Source organism: Bubalus bubalis, chromosome 3 (assembly GCF_019923935.1).
Source record: "Bubalus bubalis isolate 160015118507 breed Murrah chromosome 3, NDDB_SH_1, whole genome shotgun sequence".
Lineage (NCBI taxonomy): Eukaryota > Metazoa > Chordata > Mammalia > Artiodactyla > Bovidae > Bubalus > Bubalus bubalis.
This window is the reverse complement of record NC_059159.1, coordinates 12964406-12988826: the sequence shown is the minus strand read 5'-3', so window position 1 is coordinate 12988826 and position 24421 is coordinate 12964406. Positions and strand designations below refer to the sequence as shown.

The 24421-nt window shown below is 52.1% G+C and overlaps 2 protein-coding genes across 6 annotated transcripts; one reads left to right on the top strand and one right to left on the bottom strand.

Annotated features, from left to right (window-relative positions):
- The first annotated feature begins 1504 nt into the window (after positions 1–1504).
- LOC102410583 (cytochrome b-245 chaperone 1) lies at positions 1505–7640 on the top strand. Of its 4 annotated transcripts, none has more exons than XM_025279788.2 (7): positions 1505–1647; positions 2656–2784; positions 3600–3641; positions 4496–4569; positions 5113–5209; positions 5794–5938; positions 6274–6395. In XM_025279788.2, exons 2-7 carry the CDS (start codon positions 2700–2702, stop codon positions 6293–6295), a joined length of 465 nt encoding a protein of 154 aa, XP_025135573.1. In that variant the 5' UTR covers positions 1505–1647; positions 2656–2699; the 3' UTR covers positions 6296–6395. The 4 variants fall into 4 exon arrangements, with proteins under 4 accessions (XP_025135573.1, XP_025135572.1, XP_006053438.1 ...); XM_025279787.3 differs by lacking the exon at positions 6274–6395 and adding an exon at positions 7343–7640 and having other exon boundaries at positions 1506–1647; XM_006053376.4 differs by having other exon boundaries at positions 1509–1647; positions 6329–7640.
- A 953-nt stretch (positions 7641–8593) lies between these two features.
- HEXD (hexosaminidase D) lies at positions 8594–24374 on the bottom strand. Of its 2 annotated transcripts, XM_006053375.4 has the most exons (14): positions 23872–24374; positions 23501–23550; positions 22296–22436; positions 18988–19097; positions 15990–16077; positions 14563–14727; positions 13239–13422; positions 12003–12074; positions 11677–11872; positions 10847–10929; positions 10065–10143; positions 9888–9989; positions 9585–9674; positions 8594–8984 (listed from the first exon to the last, which is right to left on the bottom strand). In XM_006053375.4, exons 3-14 carry the CDS (start codon positions 22377–22379, stop codon positions 8798–8800), a joined length of 1440 nt encoding a protein of 479 aa, XP_006053437.1. In that variant the 5' UTR covers positions 22380–22436; positions 23501–23550; positions 23872–24374; the 3' UTR covers positions 8594–8797. The 2 variants fall into 2 exon arrangements, with proteins under 2 accessions (XP_006053437.1, XP_044794677.1); XM_044938742.1 differs by lacking the exons at positions 18988–19097; positions 23501–23550; positions 23872–24374 and having other exon boundaries at positions 22296–22430.
- Between the last annotated feature and the right edge of the window lie 47 nt (positions 24375–24421).

The following is a 24421-nucleotide window of genomic DNA, read 5'->3' as shown; positions in this document are numbered from 1 at the left end:
GGGTCGCTAAGAGTTGGACATGACTAAGCGACTTCGCTTTCATGCATTGGAGAAGGAAATGGCAACCCACTCCAGTGTTCTTGCCTGGAGAATCCCAGGGACAGGGGAGCCTGTTGGGTACCGTCTATGGGGTCACACAGAGTCGGACACGACTGATGTGACTTAGCAGCAGCAGCGGCAAGCAATTCAAATAGACCTTCAAGATGGCATGTGATTTTACCTCAGAAGGCATTTCAAGGAAATGGAATGTGGGATGAGGCATCAGGTCAGGGAACCTGCCACATTCAGGCAGAACCTACTTTTGTTACAGCTCAGAGCTTAAATTCTCTGGGTGTGGTTCCCAGAGCAGCAGGCACTAGCATGAGTACATTTCAAGCCCCATCCACTGCTGAACAGGTCCAATGGTCTGTGTTTCAACAGCCCCACCAGGTGATTCTGAACCACAGGCAGAGAGTACATAGAGACTGGTGAAATAGAAAAGTCATCCCCCAATTTTTGACATCGTGCCTGTATTGGTAAAACATCTAGGGTTATGCATACCCATGTGTGTATATTTCTTTATACACTGTGTATAAATCTTATGTAAATTATAGGACACATGAGAATAGACATAAAAAGATAAAATAAGTAGGAATACAAGCTCTAGTATGTTCTGGCAGCACACTGTAGATCATCTTGACTGTCCCAGTGTGGAGGCCACTGATGCGGGCAGTGGCTGTGTGGTGGAGGCTCTTCTGTTTCAGGTAGAGTCCTTCTCTAGTGGGAAATAGGCAAATCAGGGTCCTGCTTGGAGCCTCATCTGGGGGCCGTGGCGGTACATTATGAGTGTTTTACTGAAGAGTGGAGCAGGGAAGCCACCTAAGCGGGCATTTCAAGGTATTCCTGGAGAATACGATCTCTTACTACAATCCTCCTTCCCCAACAATGGGGCAAGTTTAGGAGGAGCAGAAAAACTGCCCTCACGAAAAGGTGAATTTCCTAGCTACACTGAGTTTTTTGAGGGGTCAAGGATCTCTAGTTCTCCCCTACCCTCCTCCACAGTGCCTTGCAGCGCTGTGCAGATTTTTCAACCTGTTGATACTCTTACTGGGTTCGCAATTCAATCTGCAGAGCAAGCTGGGAGAATTCACATTTTTACAATAATTTTCCAAGCCACGAACAACTATTTTAGTTCTATTTTGATGCTTCCCATTAAAGTTTTTACAGAATCTACCCTAATGTTTGTATGTATCTGTTGTGAGCTTAAATACATACTTCACGTTTTCTTACCTTCTTAAATGGCTGTCTCGTGCTTACAACTTCACTTACCTCTGCTGATCTTCTAAAGACTGCAACCCCAGGCGCTCTGTGCTGAGCGCCGGGGTGCGCAAAACCCGTGGCAGCCTCCGCAATCTCTACTGATTGGTAGCCAACCTCATTCTATAGCCCCGCCAGTCCTCTCCTCTCGAGGGCTGAGTGGAGGCCCGGGAAGTGAAGACCCGCGCGCCTCGCCCCGCCCCCGAGTCTGGAAGTCTACTGTCCCATCCGCCCCCGCGGGTCCGGAAGTCAGCTGGTCCCGCCCCCAGCTCCGGAAGTTGGAGGCCGGCGGGTTTTGAAGTCCTGCGGTCCCGCCCGTCCCGCCTCCGCGCCTGCAGGTTTGTGTCCGAGGTGAGTGCCGGGACCGTGCCACGGTTGCGGGTTGGGGGGCACGGGGCGTGCTGAGGGGCGGCTCCCGCAGCCGAGGTCCTTCCGGGAGCGCGGTCTTGGGACCCGGCCCGGGTCGATGCCCCGGGGGCCTGGTAGCGCTCGAGGCTAGAGGGGTGCACAGTGTGGCCGCAAGGGTCAGTGGAGAGTGTCCTAAGTGGCTCTTGCAGGTGACAGGAGTGATCTCGCCCCGCGGGCGGCCGAGTCGCGTGTGGAGACAGGCGAAGCATGTCAAGGGGAGGGAGCCGGGGCTATCGCAGGATCTTGGCTTCGTTTGTGTGAACTGAATCCACTCTTTGTTGTCAGAAATTTGACTTAACTTGACAGAGAATACCTGAAAAGCTACCCAAAACGGGGCCCCTGGAGCCAGCATTTTGAACGTATTGCATCGTGCAGGGCAGAATTCTCCACGTGTGGACGATCAGTCCCCTTTGCTGACTCGTTCATTAAGCCGGTGCTCCTGGCCGTCCAAACCCTCCGCTGGGTGCGGACTGTTGTCTCCGCAGCTGCAGGAGCTGACTTTTTCGGTCAGTGCCTCTCATCAAACCATGATGAGACTTTCAGTTCTCTTTTTCATAGGCCTGTACAGGGAAATGAGGGTGTTCTGGTACGTTCTGATAGGGTGCCAGAAGTTTGAAGGCTGCTGGGGGCTAACGGTTTCCAAGAGACTGAGGTTTCCAGGTAGGAAGTGGACAGGTGATGATCAAGTGTTGATGCTTTGTGAGCCAGAGCAGGGGACATAGCCCCAGTGCAGCCATTACATCTGTGCAAAGAACCTTCCTTACAGAGGACATGGGTCCCTGGGGGGTAGATTTGCCTGACCACAGAGACTGCAGTCAACACAGGCTGACTGGTTCCTGAACCTGTGTGGACCTTGTTAGTGGGCAGCTGGGTATCTTGTCCTGGAGAGGAGCTGGGTTCTTGTCTGTTAGCAGTGGCCCGAGGGCTCCAGCTGTCTGTGTCCTTCCCCAGGCGCCGTGGTCTCCTGTTGAAGGTGGTCGCAGCACGTTTCAGGGATGTATATGCAGGTGGAGACACGCACCAGCTCCTGCCTCCATCTGAAGAGGGCTCCAGGCATCAGATCCTGGTCCCTGCTGGTTGGTAAGGATGTTCATATTTCTCAAGTTAAAAATCCAACTTTAAAAAGGATGAAGATTAAAATTTTCTTTGGTTCTACTACCCCAGGAAATAGCAACTATTATGTCTTTCCAGCTTTTATCCTTTTCGAGTGCTTGTACAGATGATCAGTCTTGTGTTTTTTCACCATTTAACATCCTTTGGCTAATAGTCTCCATGCTCCTGTGAGGTCCCTGTATTTCCTTTTTCGCTTGCTTTCATACACCCAGTCTCCCGTATATGATGTAAGTCAGGGCCTGTGTGATGGAGACAGTAAGGAGTAAGGGTGGGGAGGCCCCTGGTCCTCTATCCCTGTCAATCCCCATTGCCCTGCACTCCCTGGGCAGCTGCACATGTCGATGGGAACTGTGGTGCGAGGGGAGGTGCTGCTGCACCTTCGGCAGCCTGACTCTGGGCCTTCTTTCCCGGGACTCTTCCTGTTCTGTCTCATGCGGGGTCGTGACTCTTCACCTGCAGTCTTGTCTTCATTCCACACAATGTGCTGTCAGTGGGTGAAACCCACATCAGGTTCCTCTTTCTGGTTCCCCTGTCAGCTCTGGAACCTCAACAAAGACATGTGACCAGTGAATACTGTGACTGATGTAGAACATTTTTGTAAACAGACTTCCTGGTTGTTTCCACAACTACTGAGCCTGGCGGTTTTCTTGCCCCCTGCTCCCTGCTCTTAGCCATCCCTGGCAACAGGAAGGGGCTGCTTACCTAGGTCTGAGGGTCCTGGGAGGAGGTGGTCTCTGGGCTAGTGGTGGCCCAATGGGAAGGTACCTGTTTTCTCCCCACAGGAATCTTGTCGATCGGCCTGGCTGCTGCCTACTACAGTGGAGGTGAGGAACATCATCTGCCCCGCCCCACCCCTAGGAGCTTCCTTAGCTGATTAGAAAATAGAGAAAAAAAAGAAACCCTGTCATTTGTAATCTGACAGGCATGATTTTGGGGATTGCCCCCACCTCTAAATGGGGCTTCCCTGGTGGCTCAGATGGTAAAGAATCTGCCTGCAGTGTGGGAGACCTGGTTTCTATCCCTGGGTTGGGAAGAGCCCCTGGAGAAGGGAATGGCTACCCACTTTTGCCTAGGAAATCACTTTTGCCTAGGAAATCCCATGGACAGAGGAGCCTGGCAGGCTACAGTCCATGGGGTCATAAGGAATTGGACATAAGTGAGCAACTAACACTTTGACTTTCTGCCTCTAAATGGTTTGCAGGCGTGGTCTCACCTTCGTGTGCTGGTGTGTCCCCCACAGCTTGCATTCATTTACATCAACATTTTCATGTCATAAAATGACATGACAAAAATGAAATGACAGAAAGGCATTCTCATGTCTGCCTCAGGTCTTGTGGCAGGTATAGTCTATGCTTTCAGCAGGTCCCTGGAAGTAGTCCCCCATCTCTGCTCTCACACCTGGTGCCATGATTGTAACCTCAAGGAGTCACCCAGGTGGAGAGCTGAGGGCAGAGCTGGTGGACCACATCCTGTCCTGTGTGACAGGGCCCACAGTGCCAGGTGGCTTTGGCAGGGGTGGGATGTCCTTGGAGGCATGGGCAGTCAGCTGGGCCCCCAGGGGCCACTCCTGCTGAGTGTCTGGGAAGCAGCTGTTCTGGGCCGAGGCACCCTGTGCAGGCATGTTGACTTTTGTCCCCCTACTACCTGCCCATGGCTGTCTCCTGTGTTTGCTCCCCAGATAGTCTGGGCTGGAAGCTCTTCTACGTCACGGGCTGTCTGTTTGTGGCCGTGCAGAACCTGGAGGACTGGGAGGTGAGGCTGATGCAGGAAGGGTGCCCAGGCTTTGGGGCTCCTGGGTTTTCCTGCAGGGCTCGTCAAAGGAAGAAAGATTCCAGGGGCCTAATTCCCTCCACCCCGATCCTGAAATGTGAGCCCAGTGGTTTCTGGCCAGCTTGACTTGGCCCCTGGGCGTTGCCTATTTGTGACCATTTGTGGGCCACAGAATCTTCTGAAGCTGTTCTCCTAGAAGGGCAAGCCCACCTCCCTGTTGTCCTTCCTCATGTGCCTTTGGGTTGCCTGGCCCCAGTATTGCTGTCTGCCCTGTTCCCTCTCTTGATGACCTTATCCTCAGTGCTCACCTCTCTCAACTGTGGAGAGAAGTACCTGCTTCTCTGCACACCCGAGATCCTGGAGGGTCTGGCTGCAGGGGTCAGGGGTTTGGACTGGGATAGGAAGGAAGAGGGTGCCTCCTTGTGCCTGCTCTGGGGAGGGTGGGGACACAGTTGGTGAGTTTGCGTGTATTAGACTGGCGCACAGGCCAGCAACCAGGTGACTGCCTTGTGGCTGGCGTTCTAGGAAGCTGTCTTCAACAAGAGCACCGGGAAGGTAGTGCTGAAGACATTCAGCTTGTATAGGAAGCTGCTGACTCTCTGCAGAGCAGGCCATGACCAAGGTAAGGCATGGGGCGTGAACAGGACATGGGTTACTCTGGGGTGGACAGAAGGCAGTGAGCGTCTGCGTGACCTGGAAGGGGGAAGCTGGCTGCTTGGTGACCAGAGCTGTGTCCTGCCTCATGGATGCTTTGTGTCCCCAGATGTGCCCTGGCCCAAAGAAAATTGCCTGGTAGTCCCCAGCTCAGTGACTGGCCACTAGAGACCAGGAAGGCATTTTCCAGCAGTTGAGGAAAATGAAGCAGAAAGCTGGGCAGTCCCATGCTTAGCCAGCCCCTGATGTGTTAGACAGGTGGGCTTTTCAAGGCAATAGGCCTGCTGGATGTTCCCTCTCATTCAGACTGGATGTTAACCGGCAGTCACAGGACCCTGTGCTGTGGTCACTTTCTATGACATCTAAGGCTGGGTCCCGGCATCCTCTGGGCCTCCGACCTGGAGTGACACGCACTCCTTCATGACAAGCAGGCTCTGATCCTCTGCACTGTGCCCCCAAAGCCACTGTGTCCCCAAAGCCACTGTGTCAGCATCCAGGCGAGAGGCGCAGGGTGGGCGGGGGACATGGCTGCTGACCTTGCCCCGCCCACAGTGGTGGTCCTGCTCAGTGACATCCGGGATGTGAATGTGGAGGAGGAGAAGGTCCGGTACTTCGGGAAGGGCTATGTGGTGGTGCTTCGGTTCGCCACAGGCTTCTCCCACCCTCTCACCCAGAGTGCTGTCATGGGCCACCGCAGGTAAGCCGAGGACGGGAGACGATGGGTCAGGGCTGCCCACTATGCCCTTGCCCCCAGGCAAGTGGCCCTCATAAGGGACTGTGGCAGGGCAGAGAGGCTTCAGGAACATGGAGGAAGTGGGGCTTGGGGGGACAGGCATGGTACCACCTGCTAGGTGGTATCAGGGGTCCCTGCAGGGACGGAGAGGGGAGGGGCACATCAGGGGTCCCCAGTGGCAGAGAGGCCTGGGCTAAGGTCAGGTGAGGGTGGGGACCGGGTAAGGTGGGGTCCTGGCGGGAACCCTGGAGGGCAGTGCCTGTGAGGAGGCTGGCGTGGTCTTCTGGCTCCTGCTGGAGGCCAGGACTTCTGCCACGGTGACCCGTCCTCCCTCCTGGTGGCGGCCTGGACCAGTGATGTGGAAGCCATTGCCAAGCTTATCACTACTTTCCTGGAGCTGCACCGCCTGGAGAGTCCTGTGGAGCTGTCTCAGAGCAGTGACAGTGAGGCTGACGGCCCCGGAGACCAGAGCTGACCTCCATGGCACCCCTCAGCAGGGTTCTGATGGGGCCCCAGCAGGACTGATGGGCTGCCTGGGAGTCTTTCTCCTCGGCTCTTGGCTGTGTCCCTGGCAGCCCCAGGGCAGGACCCTCAGCCATTCCTGCTGCTTGCTTCTGTCCTCCAAGTGAAACCACAGGGGGATCTTCTCTGCAGGCTGATGTGCCTCTTCCTGGAATCAGCCCATTGGGGCAGTAGCCTGGTGTGGACAGGCCAGACCTGCTAGCCATGTGGGGCTCAAGGCCTCTGAAATGGGAAGGACACCCGGGGTCCCAGGGCACGAAGCATAGGACTGAGCTCTCTGGGTCAGGGTCTTGCCAGGACTCAGTCCTGCAGGTTACAACAAGCTTTCAGCAGGCAGGTGTGGGGCCTGGCTGGGTCAGCCTCTGAGGATGCTGTCTCCGCCTGTTCTGTGGATCCTAGCTCCTTCCCTGTTCCCCATGTTCATCCCTTCCACTAGCCAGACGCCCTCAGTGGTCAGAAGTGAGGTGCTCACCCGTGAGCTCCTGGTGCTCAGGGTGCACGCCAAGGGGCCCATTTGATTGGTGTGCTGTTGCCATAGTGAGGCCTCTAGAACCCCAATGGCTCATCTCGAGTCCAGATGAGGCAGGAGACAGATGCTGGCCTTCTGTTTGCGCTCCAGAATGGAAGTAACAACAGGGTAAATAGCCAGTGTTTGTCTCTCTTAAACACCTTAGGGTAGTAATCATGCAAAGACAAAGGGGCAAAACCCTGTTTTGAGTAAAGGATTAAGGGATGTCCACTCCTCCCTCTTGTGGGACCAGGGAGACACTGCACATACACAGAAAGGTCAAGTCGGGGTTAAAAGTCAGGATAATGCTAGGCCATAATGAGTCTTGCTCCTCCCAGAAGCCTTCAGTTGGAGATTCATCTTGGCTGAGAGGTGCATGCACACCCAAAGGAGCATCTCAGGGTAGGTCAGGTGTGGAAAAGAAACCAGATAACTGGCTGAAGGTAAAGACCTGGAAGAACTGACCTATATAAATGACTTAACCGCCCCTTTCCAGTGCTCCTCCTGAGAGATGCCCACACCCGTTCTCTCTGGGCGTGCATCTCTGCCTTGCTTCTTTCTCAACAACCAGTTCTCCATGTGCTCTTCCGCTTGTTGTTATGCTAAGTCTCAATAAACTTTGTACCTGCATTAACAGTTTTTGCCTCCTTGATAAATGCATTTTTCACCAGAGGCAAAGATCCATGGAAAACCAACTTCTAGCCTTCTAGCCCTTGCCAGTCTGATGGCCAGGATTGCTGGCTCTCATCCAGGATATCCAGGTTCAGTTCTGGGCAGGGAATTAAGATCTCACTTCATACCACCTCTCATTGCTGCCTTGCCCAGATCACAATCAGGATTGCAGCTGGGCTCTCACAGGGAGGATAACCTCCTGTCCCTGCTCCCAGTGTAGGCAGAGGTTTTCTCTTCTAGCTTCTAGCAGCATTTAAAAACTTGCACCCATCCCTTGGAATCTGTATTCCCAGCTTCTCTCAAACCCTGGTGGTTGGGCCTGTTTGTATGTGGCCAGAATGGGCGAGGCTCATGACTGCCCCTCAGCAGGGCCTGGGCAGCTGGTTGCGGCCACCCCCATGGCATCTGGGTGCCAGCCACACTGACCCTCACCTGCATTGTTGGTTTTCTTCTGCTTTCTCTGAACCCAGGTCCCTCCAAGGTACAGCACGTGCCAAGAGCATCTCTGGGGAAACCTACAAGGCTTCCACACTGGGAATGGCCTGGTAGACCCATGGACCCAGGGTTCTCAGGCTGCCTGGGTGAGAGCAACTTCAGAGAAATGAGATCCTCTTCTTTCTAAGTAATGGCTGCCAACCAGACCTATGGGGACAGTCATTTAAACATGGCAAAGTTAGGTTTCCAAATGGTTAAATCTGGAGTGCTTTTCTCTTAAAAGGTGTGACATGCCATACACTGGTTTCTGGTGTGTTCGTCCCAGGGCTGGAGGAGGCTCCAGGACCAGAGGGAAAATGTTTGGCTGACTCTGCTCCCTAGGAGCTGGGTTGGGTGAGAAGGGTCTCCGGAGCATTGTGAGGGCCCCACTGTAAGCAGCCCAGGCCAGGGTAGTAATGAAGCCTTTCAAATTTCTAGTAGCATGATTTCTGGATTCCACTCTCTTTTATTTCAAAAGAAAGTTCTAATGCTGATCACTGCATAGGCCCAGAAGGCCTTTTCCTTCCATATTTACTCTGAGTGCTGCCCACTGGCACGGCTGTCCAGGACTCAGGAGTGGCACTTGGGGCTGGGTGCAGCTAGACAGGGGTGCAGGGCTGCTGAAAGCCTGTGCTTGGCCTCTCCCCTCAGGGGTCCTGACCTGAGTCCTGCCTGGGGCTGGCCGCTTCACCCAGGTCCTGTAGAAGAGCCTGCAGCCGCCGCAGGCTGGGGTGCATGTTCTCCTCCAGCCACTCCTCCACCGTGTCCGGGTAGAAGACGCGCTGCAGGGCAGCCGCCAGCTCCCCTGCGAGGGCGTTCCACCTGGCCAGGAGACTGAGGACCAGCGAGACAGTTAGCCTGCCCAATGAGGGCCCTGGGGCATACCTCAGAGCCTCCAGAACCCCACAGGTCAGGACATCCTGGGCTTCAGTTTACTCATCCATGGAACTGGGCCCTTCGCACCAGCCTCATAAGGTGGTTGGGAATCAGTGAGTGACTGTCAGTTTGACCTTGTAACTAGCAGGCACTTCACAACTGGCCGGCAGGGTTTTTCTTGGTGCATGAACCTGCTGTGACAGCTGAAGGCATCTTATCCTCAGTGGGGACAGTCTGTGTTGGCCTCTGCTCACAGAGCTGGGGGAGCGGGGGGAAGGCCGGCTGGGACCCTGTCCCCACGGTGACACATGCGGCCACAGCCCTAGGCAGTCTGGTCCTACCAGGAGCCCCAGATCCGGCTCTGGGCGTCTGGTGACCCTCAACCCTCTCAGGCAGGAATGTCCAAGCTTCTCGTAACACCTTAGGGCACAGCTGATTCAGTTGGGTCACCCAGGAGTCTGTGGCTGTGATACCTAGTCAGCTCGTCCAGAAGGCTACCAGCGCAGTGGAGGGTGGGCAGTGCCGGGGATGGACACAGTGGGGCGGGCCGTGGGCTACCTGAGTGCCTGGGGCTGGATGTGCTCGATCATGACGGGGTGGATGAGCTTCCTCCTGCGATGGTAGGGGCTGAACCAGCCGGTCACATACCTGCAGTGGGGTGGGGGCCAGGGGGCGGGGGGCAGATCCACACACACAGGTGGGTGCACTGTGGCTTGTAAGGCCGCCTCGGTGGTTGTAAAATAAGACCTTTGAAAATCTGGTAAAGATTTTTAAAAGCTTCCACCTAGGAAGCTTCCTTGCAGTATTAGCTGTCCCTTGCCCTGCCAGGAGGTGGTGGGGGTCACTCCCCCACCTGCTCACCTGTCCCTCTCCAGCAGCGCGTCCACGGAGCTGCACAGGTGGAGGCTGACTTGTGTGACGAGGGCCAGAATGTCGCTGCCAGGGAAGGAGCCGGCGCCCTCACTGCACGGGGAGCCGCCGTGCTGAGGAAAGGCTCAAATGGGAGGGGAGAGGCAGGGCAGGGAGTGAGAGTGTTACCTCCTAAAACTCATTTCCTCTAGGCTCGAAATCCCAAGAAAGTTCTCCACTCTTGCTTTGACATTTTCAGCAAAGTCTCCTGAAACCAAACATAGACGGAGGTCAGAGAGGCCCCTGGAAGAGGTGGCCTGGACCCCGTGCTGGCTGGACCTCCCGACCTTTGGGCATGGGTGGTGGGCAAAACAATCGAGAAGGACCGCTGGCCAGGTCCAGCCGCACACATGCTGACCTCAGGGATGGATGAGCCCAAGGCCACAGCAGCCTGGCAGGAAGGTTAGAAAAGGGTAGAGTCCCAGTATCTGTCCTTCCACATCCCTGTGGCTCAGCACAATCCTAAACGTGTTCACTATTCAGTCCTCACTTTCCTCAACCACCTTGACATCTTTCTGCTCCAACAGCACATATATCATCAGGTCTCAAATGGGAGTTTACCTAACCAGGGCTTCGCCATCAAGCACGCCTGCTGGTTTCGTCCATCTCTAAGCATCTCTGCCTGCACCTGGCTGCTCTCATGAGAACCAGAAGTGAGGGAGCTGCGGGCCACACCCACTGGCACTGGGCATTCAGGATATTCACCCAGTGAAGACGGGCCCTTTCCTGCACCCTATCCATGAGCTTTCTTGTGGGTTCACTCTGCCTGAGGAGCCCGTCCCTCTACCTTCCTGGCCTCTGTCTTGGGTTTAGGCTTGAAGACCCAGGCTGTAAGACCACAGTCCAGCCAGGTGGAGGTGGCAGTTGGGGGCCCCGGCACTTGGCTTCCTGGGAGGAGCAGGGGACCATACCGTGCAGCAGTGCCTGCAGACAGACGGCCAGGGACGGGATTCCCACGGGCAGCAGCTCGCACAGCACAGAGAAGTGGTCATACCTAAGTCCGCGGGAGAGGGACTCAGCGGATGCTCGGGCATGAGCCACCGTGAGACAGGACAGGGATCGAGAAGCTTCTGCTGCTTCCAGAAGCTTCCTTGGTTTTGTGGTTATGCAGCTGGCAGTCACACTCAGATCCCACCCAGAGGGACCTGCCGGGGCTGAATGCTCTGCAGTTGCCACCTTGAAATTCTTGGAAGTTCATCTTTGACTCAGCTCTGTAAGTGAGGGCTGAGGGTCAGCAGTTAGCCCCACCTCCGGTTGCCTCCCGTGGAGTCAGGGCCTCCTGCTCTTGGTGTTGGGGCCCCTGGCCTCCCCCTCAGGATGGGACCTGAGGCCAGGACTTGCCTGGGACCAGGCGTTAACTTGTAACTCTACTTTTCAGATGGTGTGAAATTCTGAATGAGCTGAGGTCTGTCTTCATGCCTCTCCCAAAGTGGCTGGGGTGGTGTGAACATGCAGAGACACGCACGGTGCAGACAGAGCGTGCACCAGGAGGGCCAGTGCCCCGGGGTGCTAACACCCTGAGCCGCATCCCTTCAGCAGTGTGGTGTGAGGGGCTTGACCCCAAGTGCTTGTTTTGTGCGGCTGGTCCTCCCACACCCTCCTCAGAGTGCTGGCTGCTTCCTCTTGACAGAAGGTGAGAACTGAGGCCCAGACTGGATGGGCTGAGGAGGGCCATGTGTCCTGAGTGACGGGAGCCGCTTCAACCCTCCCAAGGGCATCCCTGGGCCCCCCGTGGCCTCACCTCTGCCAGCCAGTCAGGATGATGCCCCGCAGCGTGTCCGCTGGCACACTGCCCGCCACCTGCAGCCACTGCAGGTGGTTTCTGAGGTGGTGCTCAATAGGGGTCAGGCTCTGGTTCACTCCTGTGGCCCCCTTGAAGGCGCTGGCGGCCCAGAGCCAGGAGAAGCCGCTCTTCTGGTACTTCTCCACAAGGAGCGCTGGGTGAGCAAGTAAGAGGTGTGAGTGGCAGGCCCTGACGAGGTGTAGCTGTGAAGCCCAAAACACATGCTTGTCTGTGGGGAAAACCAAGAGGAGCCCATGACCGCCCGGCTCCGTTCTGGTACTGACCTTTCCCGTGGAGGTCCAGGTCGGCCCCATAGTCCCAAAGCACAGGCTCCACCAGCTGCGGCACCCTTGACCCTAGGAGTGGAGAGAGGCCATGAGGGCGGGTCCCTTCAGCCTTCAGCCCTCCTTTCTTGCATTAAAATGGATTTAAGTACAGACTCCGGAGAAGACACTGGCAACCCACTCCAGTACTCTTGCCTGGAAACTCCCATGGACGGAGGAGCCGGTGGGCTGTAGTCCATGGGGTCGCTAAGAGTCGGACACGACTGAGCGACTTCGCTTTCACTTTTCACTTTCATGCATTGGAGAAGGAAATGGCAACCCACTCCAGTGTTCTTGCCTGGAGAATCCCAGGGATGGGGGAGCCTTGGGGGCGCCCGTCTGTGGGGTCGCACAGAGTCGGACACGACTGACGTGACTTAGCAGCAGCAAGTACAGACTCAGTACTGCACTAAGCGTTTGGTCATAAACGCCGCAGCCGCCAGGCCAGTCAGCTCTGGAAGTGACTGGACGCTGCTGGAGCTGCTAAGGCCATGGGCCTTGGTGGTCCCTCAAGGGAGGGAGCTGCACTCTGTCTGCACGCGGGGCAGGCCCAGGTGCAGCAGGAATGCACTGCTAAGCGGACTTATTTATAATGAATTAAAATTTAAGTGGCCACACGTGGTAACGGCTGCAGCCAGGACACCTGGACCTTGCAGAAGCATGTGTGGCCATCTCCCCATCTCACCCCAAAGCCTCAAGCTAGGCCTTGCTGGGCTTGGGCTCGGGGGGCCTCTGCTTACCTCAACCAGCCAGTGTGAACCTCAGTGGAGCCCCTACAGGGCTGGCAGTGCAGGCGTGTGAGGCCAAGGACCCTAGAAGCACTGGGTGCTCTCATGGTCTGCTGGGGGCCCCTGCTCCGAACCCATCCCCTGCTCCCGACGGTCGGTGCCGACCCAGGGCCTCATGCTACCCTCCAGGTCAGGTCTCTCACAACCACACTCCTGCAAGACCTTTTAGGGAAATGGCACTGTCATATGAGAAACACGTGAAAGTGGTCCTAATAACAGGATGGTCTGGAACTAGAAGCTTCATTGCAGCTCTACAACAGGGTCTAGGTCTCTCCTGAGCAGCTGGGGGCTCGGAGCACTTGGCTTCCACTCCTCGTGGCACCAGGAAGCCCCCCTGCTGAGCGTGGCCTGCACCACCACCACCACCACCACCACCACCCACCGCCCGCCAGGGCTGCGCCCTGCCGACCTGAGAGCTGGTCCTCTGGGATGTCCCGCAGCATGTCATCCCACATCAGGGGCGTTGTAGTGGGGTACCGGGCCCGCACGTGGCTGGCCACCGCCTCCATGTGGGACAGACACAGCTTTGCTTTGCTGTTGGGCTCCTGCTGCAACCACTGTCTTGAGGTCTCACCCTCTCCAAGGTAGTAGACCTAGGAGGAGACACGGGTGGGTTGGCCCCGGGACCACTTATCCTCACCCACAGGTTCATGCTGTGGCCTGGGAGAATCTCGGGGAAGCTGCCCATGGGGAGGGGGCGGTGAAGGGCGCCCCTGCCTCTTTACCAACACCCAAACTCAGCTCAAAGACTCCCTTGAGCCTGGGCACAGGGGCACCACAAGAGCCAGAAGGTAAAAATGACCAGACATCCAGCAACACAAGATGGATAAACAGAGCGTGGCCTGTCCACACGCTGGAATATCACTCAGCTGCCATGTAGATGAATGAAGCTGGAGAAGGTGCCCAGGGAGAGAAGCCCACGCATGCAGCAGCATTTCACTTACGGGGTGCTGGGGCGGGGGGATAATGCAGAGATGCAAAGGAGACATGGATGCAGGGGTAGAGGGCGGGGGGTGGGTGGGGAGATGAGAGGCCCTGCACTAGGCAGGGATGAGGGCTGCACAACACTGAGAATCACTGAAAAGTTACCGGACTGTTCACTTTCAATCGCTTTCGGTGGTAAATTCTATATTACATGTATTTTTTTTTAAAAAAAGGTTTTTTTGAAGAAGAGGATCAAACTCTGGAATAAAATGTCCACAAACCACTGTCCTAGCTCAGATGCCTGAGCTCAGACGAGCAGAGGTCTTTGGGTCACTGCTCGGTGGCTGGTAATCTTCCTAAGATCCTGTGTTTCTTGAGGACAAGGTGGGGCACCCCTGGGAACTGCCTTTCCAGCCAGTGCTCCATGACCCTAAAGTGGTATTTCCCTTCTCCCACTGTCTGAAAATGCACTGCTTCACCTGGAGAAAAGTAACCGGCTCAATCTCATGGCCACCTTGGCCCCAAGGACATGAACGTGCAGTAACTAGGGGCTGCTCTGCTGTCCCGTGGGTGCCTGCACCCCATTGCACCCTGCTTGGCTCAGCAGGTTTGCCCACGGGAGATCACTTGTCAGCGGGGACCACGGCCCTCACTGGGGCACATCTCCTCAGCCAGCCTTTCTTTATTTCTGGAGCTACTTTTCTATTTAAGAGAAGACCCCACAAGGTGGGAGCAGGTGACCTTGAGGTGAAGAGAAGGGGCTGCTGCAGATTTAGGGGAGTCGCCTGCTGGCAAGGGGAGGCACCCACCTCATCGCAGCCGACGTGGAACCACCGGGCGCCCGGGTGCAGCTCCATCACCTGGTCGATCATGGCTCTGACCAGTGCCACGGACTCCTCTTTGTGGGGGTTCAGGGTGTTGGGGAAACGTGCCACTTCCCGGAGGTGAGTGAGAGCCTCATGCTTCAGCACAAACTGCAGGGAGACAATAGGAAAGCTGGCGACCCTGGGGAGAAGCTTATGCCCGAGCTCCCCGCAGTTGGGCTCCTGCCCCTGCACCCTGCCAGCCTCGTGTCTATTAGACTTCCCAGGGGGGCCAGATGGGGCTGCCCTGGGCACCGGAGCCAGGGCTCTGAGCAACGAGGCTGCTTGGTCAACAGCCCTTCTCCCTTCCACCTCTAACTAGGCTGAGTGAGAAAGTGGACAAGACAGTCTCCCTTCACAGCAGAATTACATGTGGGTGGACTTCTTGCTCAAGTGAAGAGGCTGGCAAACTACCCACTCCCCACCGCTCTGCCCAACACACACATACACACACACACACACACAACAAGTACAAAGTGGAACCATTTGTCAAAAACAACAATTTCAGGCCTCCAGAAACCAACCAAAGGTGAACAACAAACTGGGAAATGTTTGTTCATGAAAGACCGCCACAACTTTGGGTAAAAACAGAGATTCTGCAGCTTCTGCCCAGGGCCCCACCCTGGCTGGGCACCACCAGCAGCTGGATGTGGGTAAACCCAGTCCTTGGAGACCTGTCAGTAAGAGTGACAAACTGTTCTGAATTCTGCAGTCCTCACAGAACCACAGAGGTGACACATGTTCTCCTTCACACCAGCTGGCTGGGGCCACACACACACACACACACACACACACACACACACACAGGCCTGAGAGGGCTGGGTGGAAAGCAGGAGCCACGGCAGACTGAGCACTGGCTGAGCTCTTAAGTGTGGCACCCCAGCCCCTGGGGCATGACGTGGAGCCTTACGGGCTTGGGCACAACTACTGCCCAACCTGCGTGGAATCACCAGCTGTCAAGACAGAAGAGTGACCCCCTAAGAGCAAAAAGTAAAAACAAGAATAAAAACCTAACAGAGGCATTTGTGGCCACACACATCTGGGGAGACAGAGTAAATCCAGGCAATTTACAACTACCCATGGGGGAAGAAGTCAGATTCGCTGTAACATATGATCTGAAATGTCCAATTGTCAACCAGAAATTGAGACGTGCAAATAACTGGCAAGTGGGATGGACACTCAAAGGAAAAACAAGTCTATGGAAACTGACGTTGAGAGGGCCTAGATGTTGGATTTATCAGACAACAGCTCCTCAGCTGTTCACAGAGCCTCTCTGTGCAGCGCTGAGCTGTTCCCTGCAGGTGGCTAGCCCTGCCTGTGCATCCCTGAACCCCACACCTGGGTGCAAGGTAACTTCCCTTCCTCCCACTTACCTCCATGTGCCCAAATGTCTGCACCAAGGGAATGACCTCCAGCTCATTCAGTGTGGCCAGGTGCAGGATCTCTTTGATTTCCGAAGGGCTAGAGAGACAAAGACCACCCTAAGAGGTGCAGGCTGGCCTCCATTTAGGCTCCCAATCCCCGCTTGTCAGGTTCCTGGGGGACTCTACTGAGGAAACTAGTAGGGTCACTAACTCTGAAAAGCCCAACAGGTATTCTTAAGCTTTCAGAGAAGACTTCCATGCTACAGTTCAGGAAAACGATGCTCTGTTACGTCATCAAGTAACAGTTTACTTCTGACCAGCTATTCTGACTCAAACTCTATAAGAAGCTAAAGTCATTTTACCAGAAACTGGGCCACACAAGGAATCATAGTCTAGAACAAAGGTGGGAAGACAGGGCCTGAGGGTAAATTCACCGCTTGTTTCTGTACAGCCCATGACCTAAGATTGGTTTCAACATTTAAAAATTGTTGAGAATAATCAAGAGAAGAATAACATTTTGTGACCTGCAAAAACTAAATGGGAGGGCTTCTCTGATGGCTCAGCGGTAAAGAATCCACCTGCCAGTGCAGGAGACATGGGTTCGATCCCTGGGTTGGGAAGACCTCCTGGAAATGGCAACCCACTCCAGTATTCTTGCCTGGGAAACCCCATGGACTGGAGAGCCTGGAGGGCTACAGTCCATGGGTGGCAAAGAGTCAGACACAACTGAGTAACAAAAGAACAAAAATTGTATGGAATTCATCCTTCAGTGTCCACAAATAGGGTTTTATTGGGTCATAGCTATGCCCACTCATGGCCCACTGTGGCTGCTTTTGCCTCACAAACAGTTGTAACAGATGAGATGGGCTGCACAGACTGAAATATCTACTGTCTGGCCCTTTACAGAAAAGGCTGGTGACCCCTTTAATAGAGTACCAAGACTAGGTGGAGTGACTCATCTGAGAGGGTTTGTAACCCCATCTACTGGGGCTTTCCAGGTGGCTCAGTGGTAAAGAATCTGCCTACCAATGCAGGAGAGTCAAGAGACGTGGATTCGGTCCCCAGGTTGGGAAGATCCCCTGGAGTAGGAAATTGCAACCCACTCCAGTATTCTTGCCTGGAAAACTTCCATGGACAGAGGAGCCTAGCAGATTATAGTCCATGGGATTACAAGGAGTCAGACATGACTGAGCATGCATGCATTTGTTTATCCATCTATAAATGGACAAAACCCTTGGAAGGAAGTCACTGTCAGCACGCCTGAGTGTTCGTCCAGGTCAACGTCCTGCTACTGAGACTACTGAGGATGCCATCCGGGAAGGGCCCCGGACCACTCTACTCTGAGGTGTCATTTATGAATTCATCTCAATTTCTGTGTTTGAACCATCTCTAAAGTTAATCAGTTTTACAAATGAACTATTACATAAGGTTCTATCTTTAAATATACCTTTTTCAAGCTTCACTGGAACCCTGGTACCTTTTTCACTTTTAAAAACAAAGGAACAGAACATGTTTGTTGTACGAAGAAACACAAATACCTCTGCCATCACCACATTAATGCTCTGGAGCACACCTTTCCTGCTTCCCACTCACAGGCACGTGTTGGGAGTTCTATCACATCGAGCCAAGCCACCCTCCAGAACAGTTAGGCTGCTCTACAGCCCACCAGCAGGAGGCTAGTTTTTGCTCACCCTTGTGGACACAGAGGACTATTTTGTTTTAAAAGCTTCTCCAATTTGGTAGCCAAAATGGCATTTCATTGTTTTATTATTACCATATACTTCTTTCTTTTGGGGGGATCAAAATGTTCTTTGTCCAATTTTCTTTTGGGCTATTTGTTATCAATTTACATGGATACCCATAATTTTAAAGCCAAATGGGGTACGCCCATGACCACGCTATCTGACTTTCCTGATTCTGATCTGCTGCTGCTGCTGCTAAGTTGCTTCAGTCGTGTCTGACTCTGTGCGACCCCACAGACGGCAGCCCACCAGGCTCCCCCGTCCCTGGGATTCTCCAGGCAAGAACACTGGAGTGGGTTGCCATTTCCTTCTCCAATGCACGAAAGAGAAAAGTGAAAGTGAAGTCGCTCAGTTGTGTCCAACTCTTAGCAACCCCATGGACTGCAGCCCACCAGGGTCCTCCATCCATGGGATTTTCCAGGCAAGAGTACTGGAGTGGGGTGCCATTGCCTTCTCCGTGATTCTGATCCTTTCCCCTTTAATCCTCACTTTTCTGATAAAGATCCCACTTAGGGCCTTAAAGACCCTCCCTCCTTCTTCTGCATGGACACCTGTCAAAGTGTCCTCCATGCATTTCATATCCACAGACAAGACTGAAACATATCACAGCGCTTCCTTCTGGGGGATCATTTGTGGTTGTTGTTGCTCAGTTTCTAAGTCATGTCTGATTCTTTGTGACCCCATGGACTGCAGCACGCTAGGCTTCCCTGACCATCACTATCTCCTAGAGCTTGCTCAAACTCTTGTCCGTTGAGTCAGTGATGTCTTCCAACCACCTCGTCCTCTGTTGCCCACTTCTCCTCCTGTCCTCAATCTTTCCCAGCATCAGGGCCTTTTCCAATATATCAGCTCTTCACATCAGGTGGCAAAAGTATTGGAGCTTCAGCTTCAGTCCTTCCAATGAATATTCAGAGTTGATTTCCTTTACAATTGACTGGTTTGATCTCTTTGCAGTCCAAGGGACTCTCAAGAGTCTTCTCCAACACCACAGCTCAAAAACATCAATTCTTTGGCACGCAGCCTTCCTTATGGTCCAACTCTCACATCTGTACATGACTACTGGAAAATCCATAGCTTTGACAATATGGATGCTTATATTCTTTTAAACGTTTCCAAATTCTCTTCAGTGAACGTGCTTTATTTTTATGATTAAAAACATGCATTTAACAATTCTTACCTCCCCTCCCCGCCCTCCCCTCCAGGTTGCTGCCCTGCACATCCCATCTTCTCTACAGAGGCATTGCCCTGCTTGGCAGCTCAGGTACCTGTATGCATGCTTGGCCCTCAGCAGCCTCAGGTGGCCCTCGTAGGGAAACATGTCTTCATACTCAATGAGAATGCCATTTGCACCCAGGGCACGGAACAGGGGGAAAATCTGGGGAGGAGACAGAAACGTCATGAAAAAATGACTATTTGAATGGAAAATGACACACATGCAGGTCACAGACTCATTCTTTCAGCTGATGGACATGCATTATTGCTGATCTTTGGACTGATAATCCTCCTGGAAACTTTCCACCTGAAATGTGTACTCTGTGTTATGCCAACTAAACACAAATGTAGTGACGTGTTCACTTGACACAAGGGGCAGGGTTTCTGCTTGCTATAGAATAGCAGCTGCCTGGTGGCTTAGCTGGGGAGGGACGGCTGGGCAAGCAGGGTCAGACGGCACCTCATCTGGATGAGACTTGCAGCATGGGGCAAGGGAAGGGGCGGCCTGGGGCGATGGGAGCCTATAGGCTCTGGAGGGCTAGTGGTGAGCGCCTGGAAGAAGCCTAGAGGAGGTAGATGAAGGAGGAAAGAGGTTGTCCCTCTGTGCTTACAGGGTCCCTGCCCTGGTTCTCTCCCACTTCTTTTTCCACCTTTATCTCAAGAACATGGACTCCTATCCTCCAGGACTTTTAGGGCTGTATCTACTGTACACAGCACTGAGATTCTCTTTTAGCCTGGCATCACAGGCAGGGGTGGGGCTCCTGCAAGTATTTAGAATATAAATCCACCTCCAGACAAGGGCCACTACAAGTTTTATACAATGTGTAGCACTCTCGCTGATGTTGCTGTCAAAGCTTTCTTTCCCCAGGAACATGGGAACATTCTTAAGCATGCTGGATAGAAGGAAATCAGCTTCGGACCAGGAATTAGCTAAGATCATTTATAAAGTAGGTCATTGACAATTGACTGCAAATTATAAGAGGAGGCTGATTGTGGAAAGGAGTCAAACTAACCCAGGTCAGTCACTTGCACAAATGACACATAATGGTTATAGCATTTCCGTATTTTCCGCAGCATTTTTGCTCCTGGTTTCCCTTGCAGCCTTTAGCCATCTGACCATTGGGTGGCCTCTCTGGTATTTCTATTGGGGCTGGTAGGGATCTTCAGTGCTCTGGGTGGCTGACAGGCTGCTAAGCTCAGCCTGAGGGAGCCACCCAGCAAATCCTCGGAAACAGGAGGATTAAGAAATTGTTGTCTGAACCTGACTGACTGTTAGCAGCAGCAGGTAATGAAATGAATAAGAAATTGTTGTCTGAACCTGACTCTGTCCGTTAGCAACAGCAGGGGGCTCCAGCTACACACAAACTGGCTCTTCTTTGCTGTCTTTCACACCTATCCATTTGTCACAGTGCTTTTATCTCTTCACGTTTGACTTTTTTTTCTTTTCTGCCATTGCTTTCTCAACACTGGTTCCCATGGTGTCTATTCACTTTTGTCCTTTTTCTAGTTTAGTCTCTATTTCTGATTTTTTTTTTCTTCTTATAATTCATTCCTGAGTCTGGAGGCAATCTTTTCACAATCTACTTTTGTCTGGCTGTCGCTTTCTGTGCTTTTTAAGATATTTATTTGGCTACCGTGGGTTCTAAGAGCAGTATGGGGGATCTTTGATGTTCACTGCAGCACGCGGGGTCATTAGTTGCAGCATGTGGGACTGGGCGTTTCTATTTCTAATTCATGCTGTTCTTCCATAGCCTCTTAGTATCTCTGATCTTGTTTTGAAATATTACAGAACTGTGCCATCTGCTTTGTGGTCACATGGTGCTGGTGCACCTTCACTGTTACTCAAATCATGGTCCTCTATTTTCTGGCAATGTTTTTTTGTATGGCACAACCACACTCCTTTCCTATTGCTCATTTTACAATGAGATTTGTTTTCTTGTGTTTTGGAGAGCAGGTTCTTATGTTTGGGATGGAGCTGGGCCAGCCCAGGGCTCCCTCTGCAGCTGTTACATAAAGGATTAGCAGTTATGGACTTTGTGCAGCTACTTCCATAGCACTCAGTCTTCACTCCCTCTGGATCCTGTTTCTCCAGTATTTGAAACTTCTCTCTCCTTTACCTCAATGTTACTCCCCAGTTCAAGATGGAGTCTTTTCCCAACATTGCATTCTGAGTGTGGGGTTCTGTCCTCCTGGAAGAAGTTTCTGGAAAGTATTTTGGAATGCCTTGAGGTCTTGAGCACTCATTCTCAATCTGGAGCCAGTGACATCTCATCCAGTTTCTGACTTACCTTTACTTTTTGGGCTATTTTGTGGATTCCCTGGTCTTGGAGTCATCTGAATTTTTTTTTTCTTTTTTTAATATTTATTTGTATTTATTTGGCTGCACTAGGTCTTAGTTGCGGCACATGGGATCTTTGATCTTTGTTGTGGCATGCAGACTCTTATTTGCATCATGCGGGATCTAGCTTCCTGACTGGGGATTGCACTTGGGCCCCCCCGCATTGGGGGCTTGGAGTCTTAGCCACTGAACCACCAGGGAAGATCTTAAATTCTTTTTTACCTTTCCTCTACCATCCTCTGCCCAGCTGCTAACCCCACAGGAGTGTTGAGCTGTCTGTCTGTGGTTTGACCCCGCCCCTTGCATTTTGGCATTCACAGGGAAACCCTGATAACTTACATTTGTTTTAGAGTACATGCTTTTCCTGTGGCTGCCATAACAAGTCATCACAAACTGGGGAGCTTGAAATAGTAAGAATGTGTTCTCTCACAGCTTGGGAGGATGAAGCCCAAAATCTAGGTGTCAGCAGGGCCGTGCTCCCTCCCAGGCTATAAGGGGCATCCTCCCTGTCTCTTCCGGATTCTGCGAGTTTCTGGCATCCTTTACCCTCCTGGGCGTGCAGATGCATCAATTCTAGTCTCTGCCTCTGTCCTCATGTCCTCTTCCCTCTGTGTGTATTGTCCCCTCTCCTTATACAAACACCACTTATTGGATTAGAGCTCACCCTGTTCCCATATGATCTCATCTAATATCAGAGACATCTGCAAAAACCCTATCTTTAAATCACAGGTCACATTAACAGGTCCGCTGTGTTAGGATTTAAACATATCTTTTTAGGAGACACGATTTGGTTCACAACAGAGGTTGTGGGGTTTTGTCTTTTCTGTTTTTCCTTTTGCTATCCTGGTTGCTATCTGCTTTGTGAGGAGATATGGGGGAAATTCAAGATCTATGCTGCTGCCACCACGCCTCAACTCAGAACCCATGGTTGTGTTCCAAAAATGTATGTACAGAATGCTGTTCACAACTTCATAACTAAACCCGAGGCAAAGTGAGTCTCTAGAGAAGAAAGGGAGCTCTTACCTCCGAGAGGTAGCAGACCTTTGGTGGGGCTCCTTTCAGGTCCAGATGAACTAGTCGCATCTTAAATGGTGAGGAATCCGACATCTCACTATTTTTTGAGAAGTCATATAACTAAAAAATCTCTTTTCTGGGCACTTCTTCCTAGTGAAGAAATTCAGAGTTATATCCTTCCAATGTCTGTTTCAATTCTGATGTGAACTAGAAGGAAACTCATTTCACCAACATGAAATATATCAAGATGTCTGTCTCCACGTTCAAATACAAGGACCCTTGTCATACAGCACTGGTTTCCTTATAAGATGGCTATAATCTACAATAATACAAATGACTGCAAAATAATTTTCTGTTTTAAAGACTGTCTTATCCTATATATACTATGCCAGTGAAAACAGGCAAATATCTCTTAAACATTTTTCAGGCCCCACAATATGATGCTTCTGTAGAAAACTGATCCTCAATTTTATTCTACTTTAAATAGTATTAAAAATAATTTGCATTTTTAGAGTTTGAGTCAGCTTGGTTGCAGGGAAGGAGAAACTGTAAAAATTTATCCTAGGTCAGAGAAAACTGTCTAGGATTTAAAATAGGCCATTGATAATTTAAAAACAAATAAGTCACAAGTTTATCAGGGCTGACTAGTTTATGTTAAACTAGAGGAGGTATCTGGATGAAGCATAAAACACATAGAATTAGACAGGAAAAGGAAAGAAAATCTCTGTATATTGGTCATATATTCAGCTCCACAATTCAGACTACTCATTCTGTGCAAAGATTCATAAATCCCTGACCTTAGGGACTTTATAATATAGCAGAGAAAATAACATAATGCACATAGAAATCGATCAGTTTGATTGAAAAAAATATATTATATTCAAAACAATCTCAATGACAAAGTTCTTAAGGCAATTACCTAAATTGCCATCTGAGAAGTGGATGAGTTTAAGACAAAGCATTTTGAAAAACTGAAATGTTTCAAAGCTGAGTTGCTTTACATTTTGAAAAAATAAATAATAAAAAAGAAAACTCTAACAATCCTCCCCCCCGCCCCCACTATAACCCAAATGTATTTTCCAGAGAATAGAGTTAAAAGAAAAATTTTTGAGCTGAGAAGTCTGTATTAGTCCTGGGTGTGCTTCCTTGTGTTTAGAGAGAAATCTTCTTACTTTTCTATAGCCCTACAGCAGGAATGAACACCGACATGTTACCTGATTCAGACACATTCAGAGTTGTTTACCAAAGTAAGTTGCTGCAAAACCTAAAGGGAAAGGAGACAGAGAAGTCAGTATTCCCTCTTGCAAGTGTGTAGTTCTTTACTTTGATTCCCTCCTGCACGAGGTCTATAGAAATATGATTATTTTAGACTTGGGTTATTATTTCAGACTTGTCACTATTGCTATCAGACAACCCGGTAGGTAGATCTGCAATTGTCCCAGTCTCTTGGGCTTCTAGGTAAGTTGCCAGGCGATGGCATCTGATTTCCCCACTTTGGGGATTGTTGGGCAGATCTCTTTTCTTGTTCAATGAGTCCAGATTTCCCCCCCCACCCCCACCCCCTCTGTATCAATAAATTACTCACCTTCTTCACACTTAATCCTTATGAATGAACCTCACTGTTAATTCCACTCATTCAGAATCTTAGGTATCTTGACAGGACTGGTTAAGATCTTACTTCTTGCCCACTGGACGGGAAACTGAATGTTGTAAACTAAACAGCAGGCCTCAGATACTAAGCACCAACAGGACCCAGTGCACTCAGGTGTGGTATGGGCCCAGGGAGAGGAGCGTTGGAAATCCCACTGGAGAGGGTGGGAGACCCTGGGAGGAGGGCTTGGACACCGCGGGGAGAAGGCTTCGAGACTTTAGGAGGAGTTGGAGACCCCGGTAGAGCACGCACGACAGGGCAAGGACACACTTTTGTGGAAGGTTCGGAGGCTCGTCAGGTTCCGCGGAGGTCAGGGGAGGCAGGGTACGGCCAAAGCAGGTGCGCCGCGGGAAGCAAGCCAGGTCCGCGCTCGGTCCCCGCCCTGCCCCGCTCGGCGCTCGACCTCCGATTGCTCAGGCCTGGTCACCAGCCCGGAGGTTGAAGGCTGAGGGTGTCGCTTCGCGTGCCCGGCCGCGCCGGCCTC

Excerpts from the sequence above, each read along its gene's own strand:
- HEXD (XM_006053375.4), bottom strand. The coding sequence starts at position 22,379 with ATGTCGGATTCCTCACCATTTAAGATGCGACTAGTTCATCTGGACCTG. Across the intron at positions 10,930-11,676 it reads ATCCTGACTGGCTGGCAGAG|GTATGACCACTTCTCTGTGC; the intron begins GTGAGGCCACGG and ends CCGCGGACTTAG. Across the intron at positions 10,144-10,846 it reads TCTGCAGGCACTGCTGCACG|GAGACTTTGCTGAAAATGTC; the intron begins GTATGGTCCCCT and ends GTTTGGTTTCAG.
- LOC102410583 (XM_006053376.4), top strand. The coding sequence starts at position 2,700 with ATGTATATGCAGGTGGAGACACGCACCAGCTCCTGCCTCCATCTGAAG. Across the intron at positions 4,570-5,112 it reads AGAACCTGGAGGACTGGGAG|GAAGCTGTCTTCAACAAGAG; the intron begins GTGAGGCTGATG and ends CTGGCGTTCTAG. Across the intron at positions 5,210-5,793 it reads CAGAGCAGGCCATGACCAAG|TGGTGGTCCTGCTCAGTGAC; the intron begins GTAAGGCATGGG and ends CCCCGCCCACAG.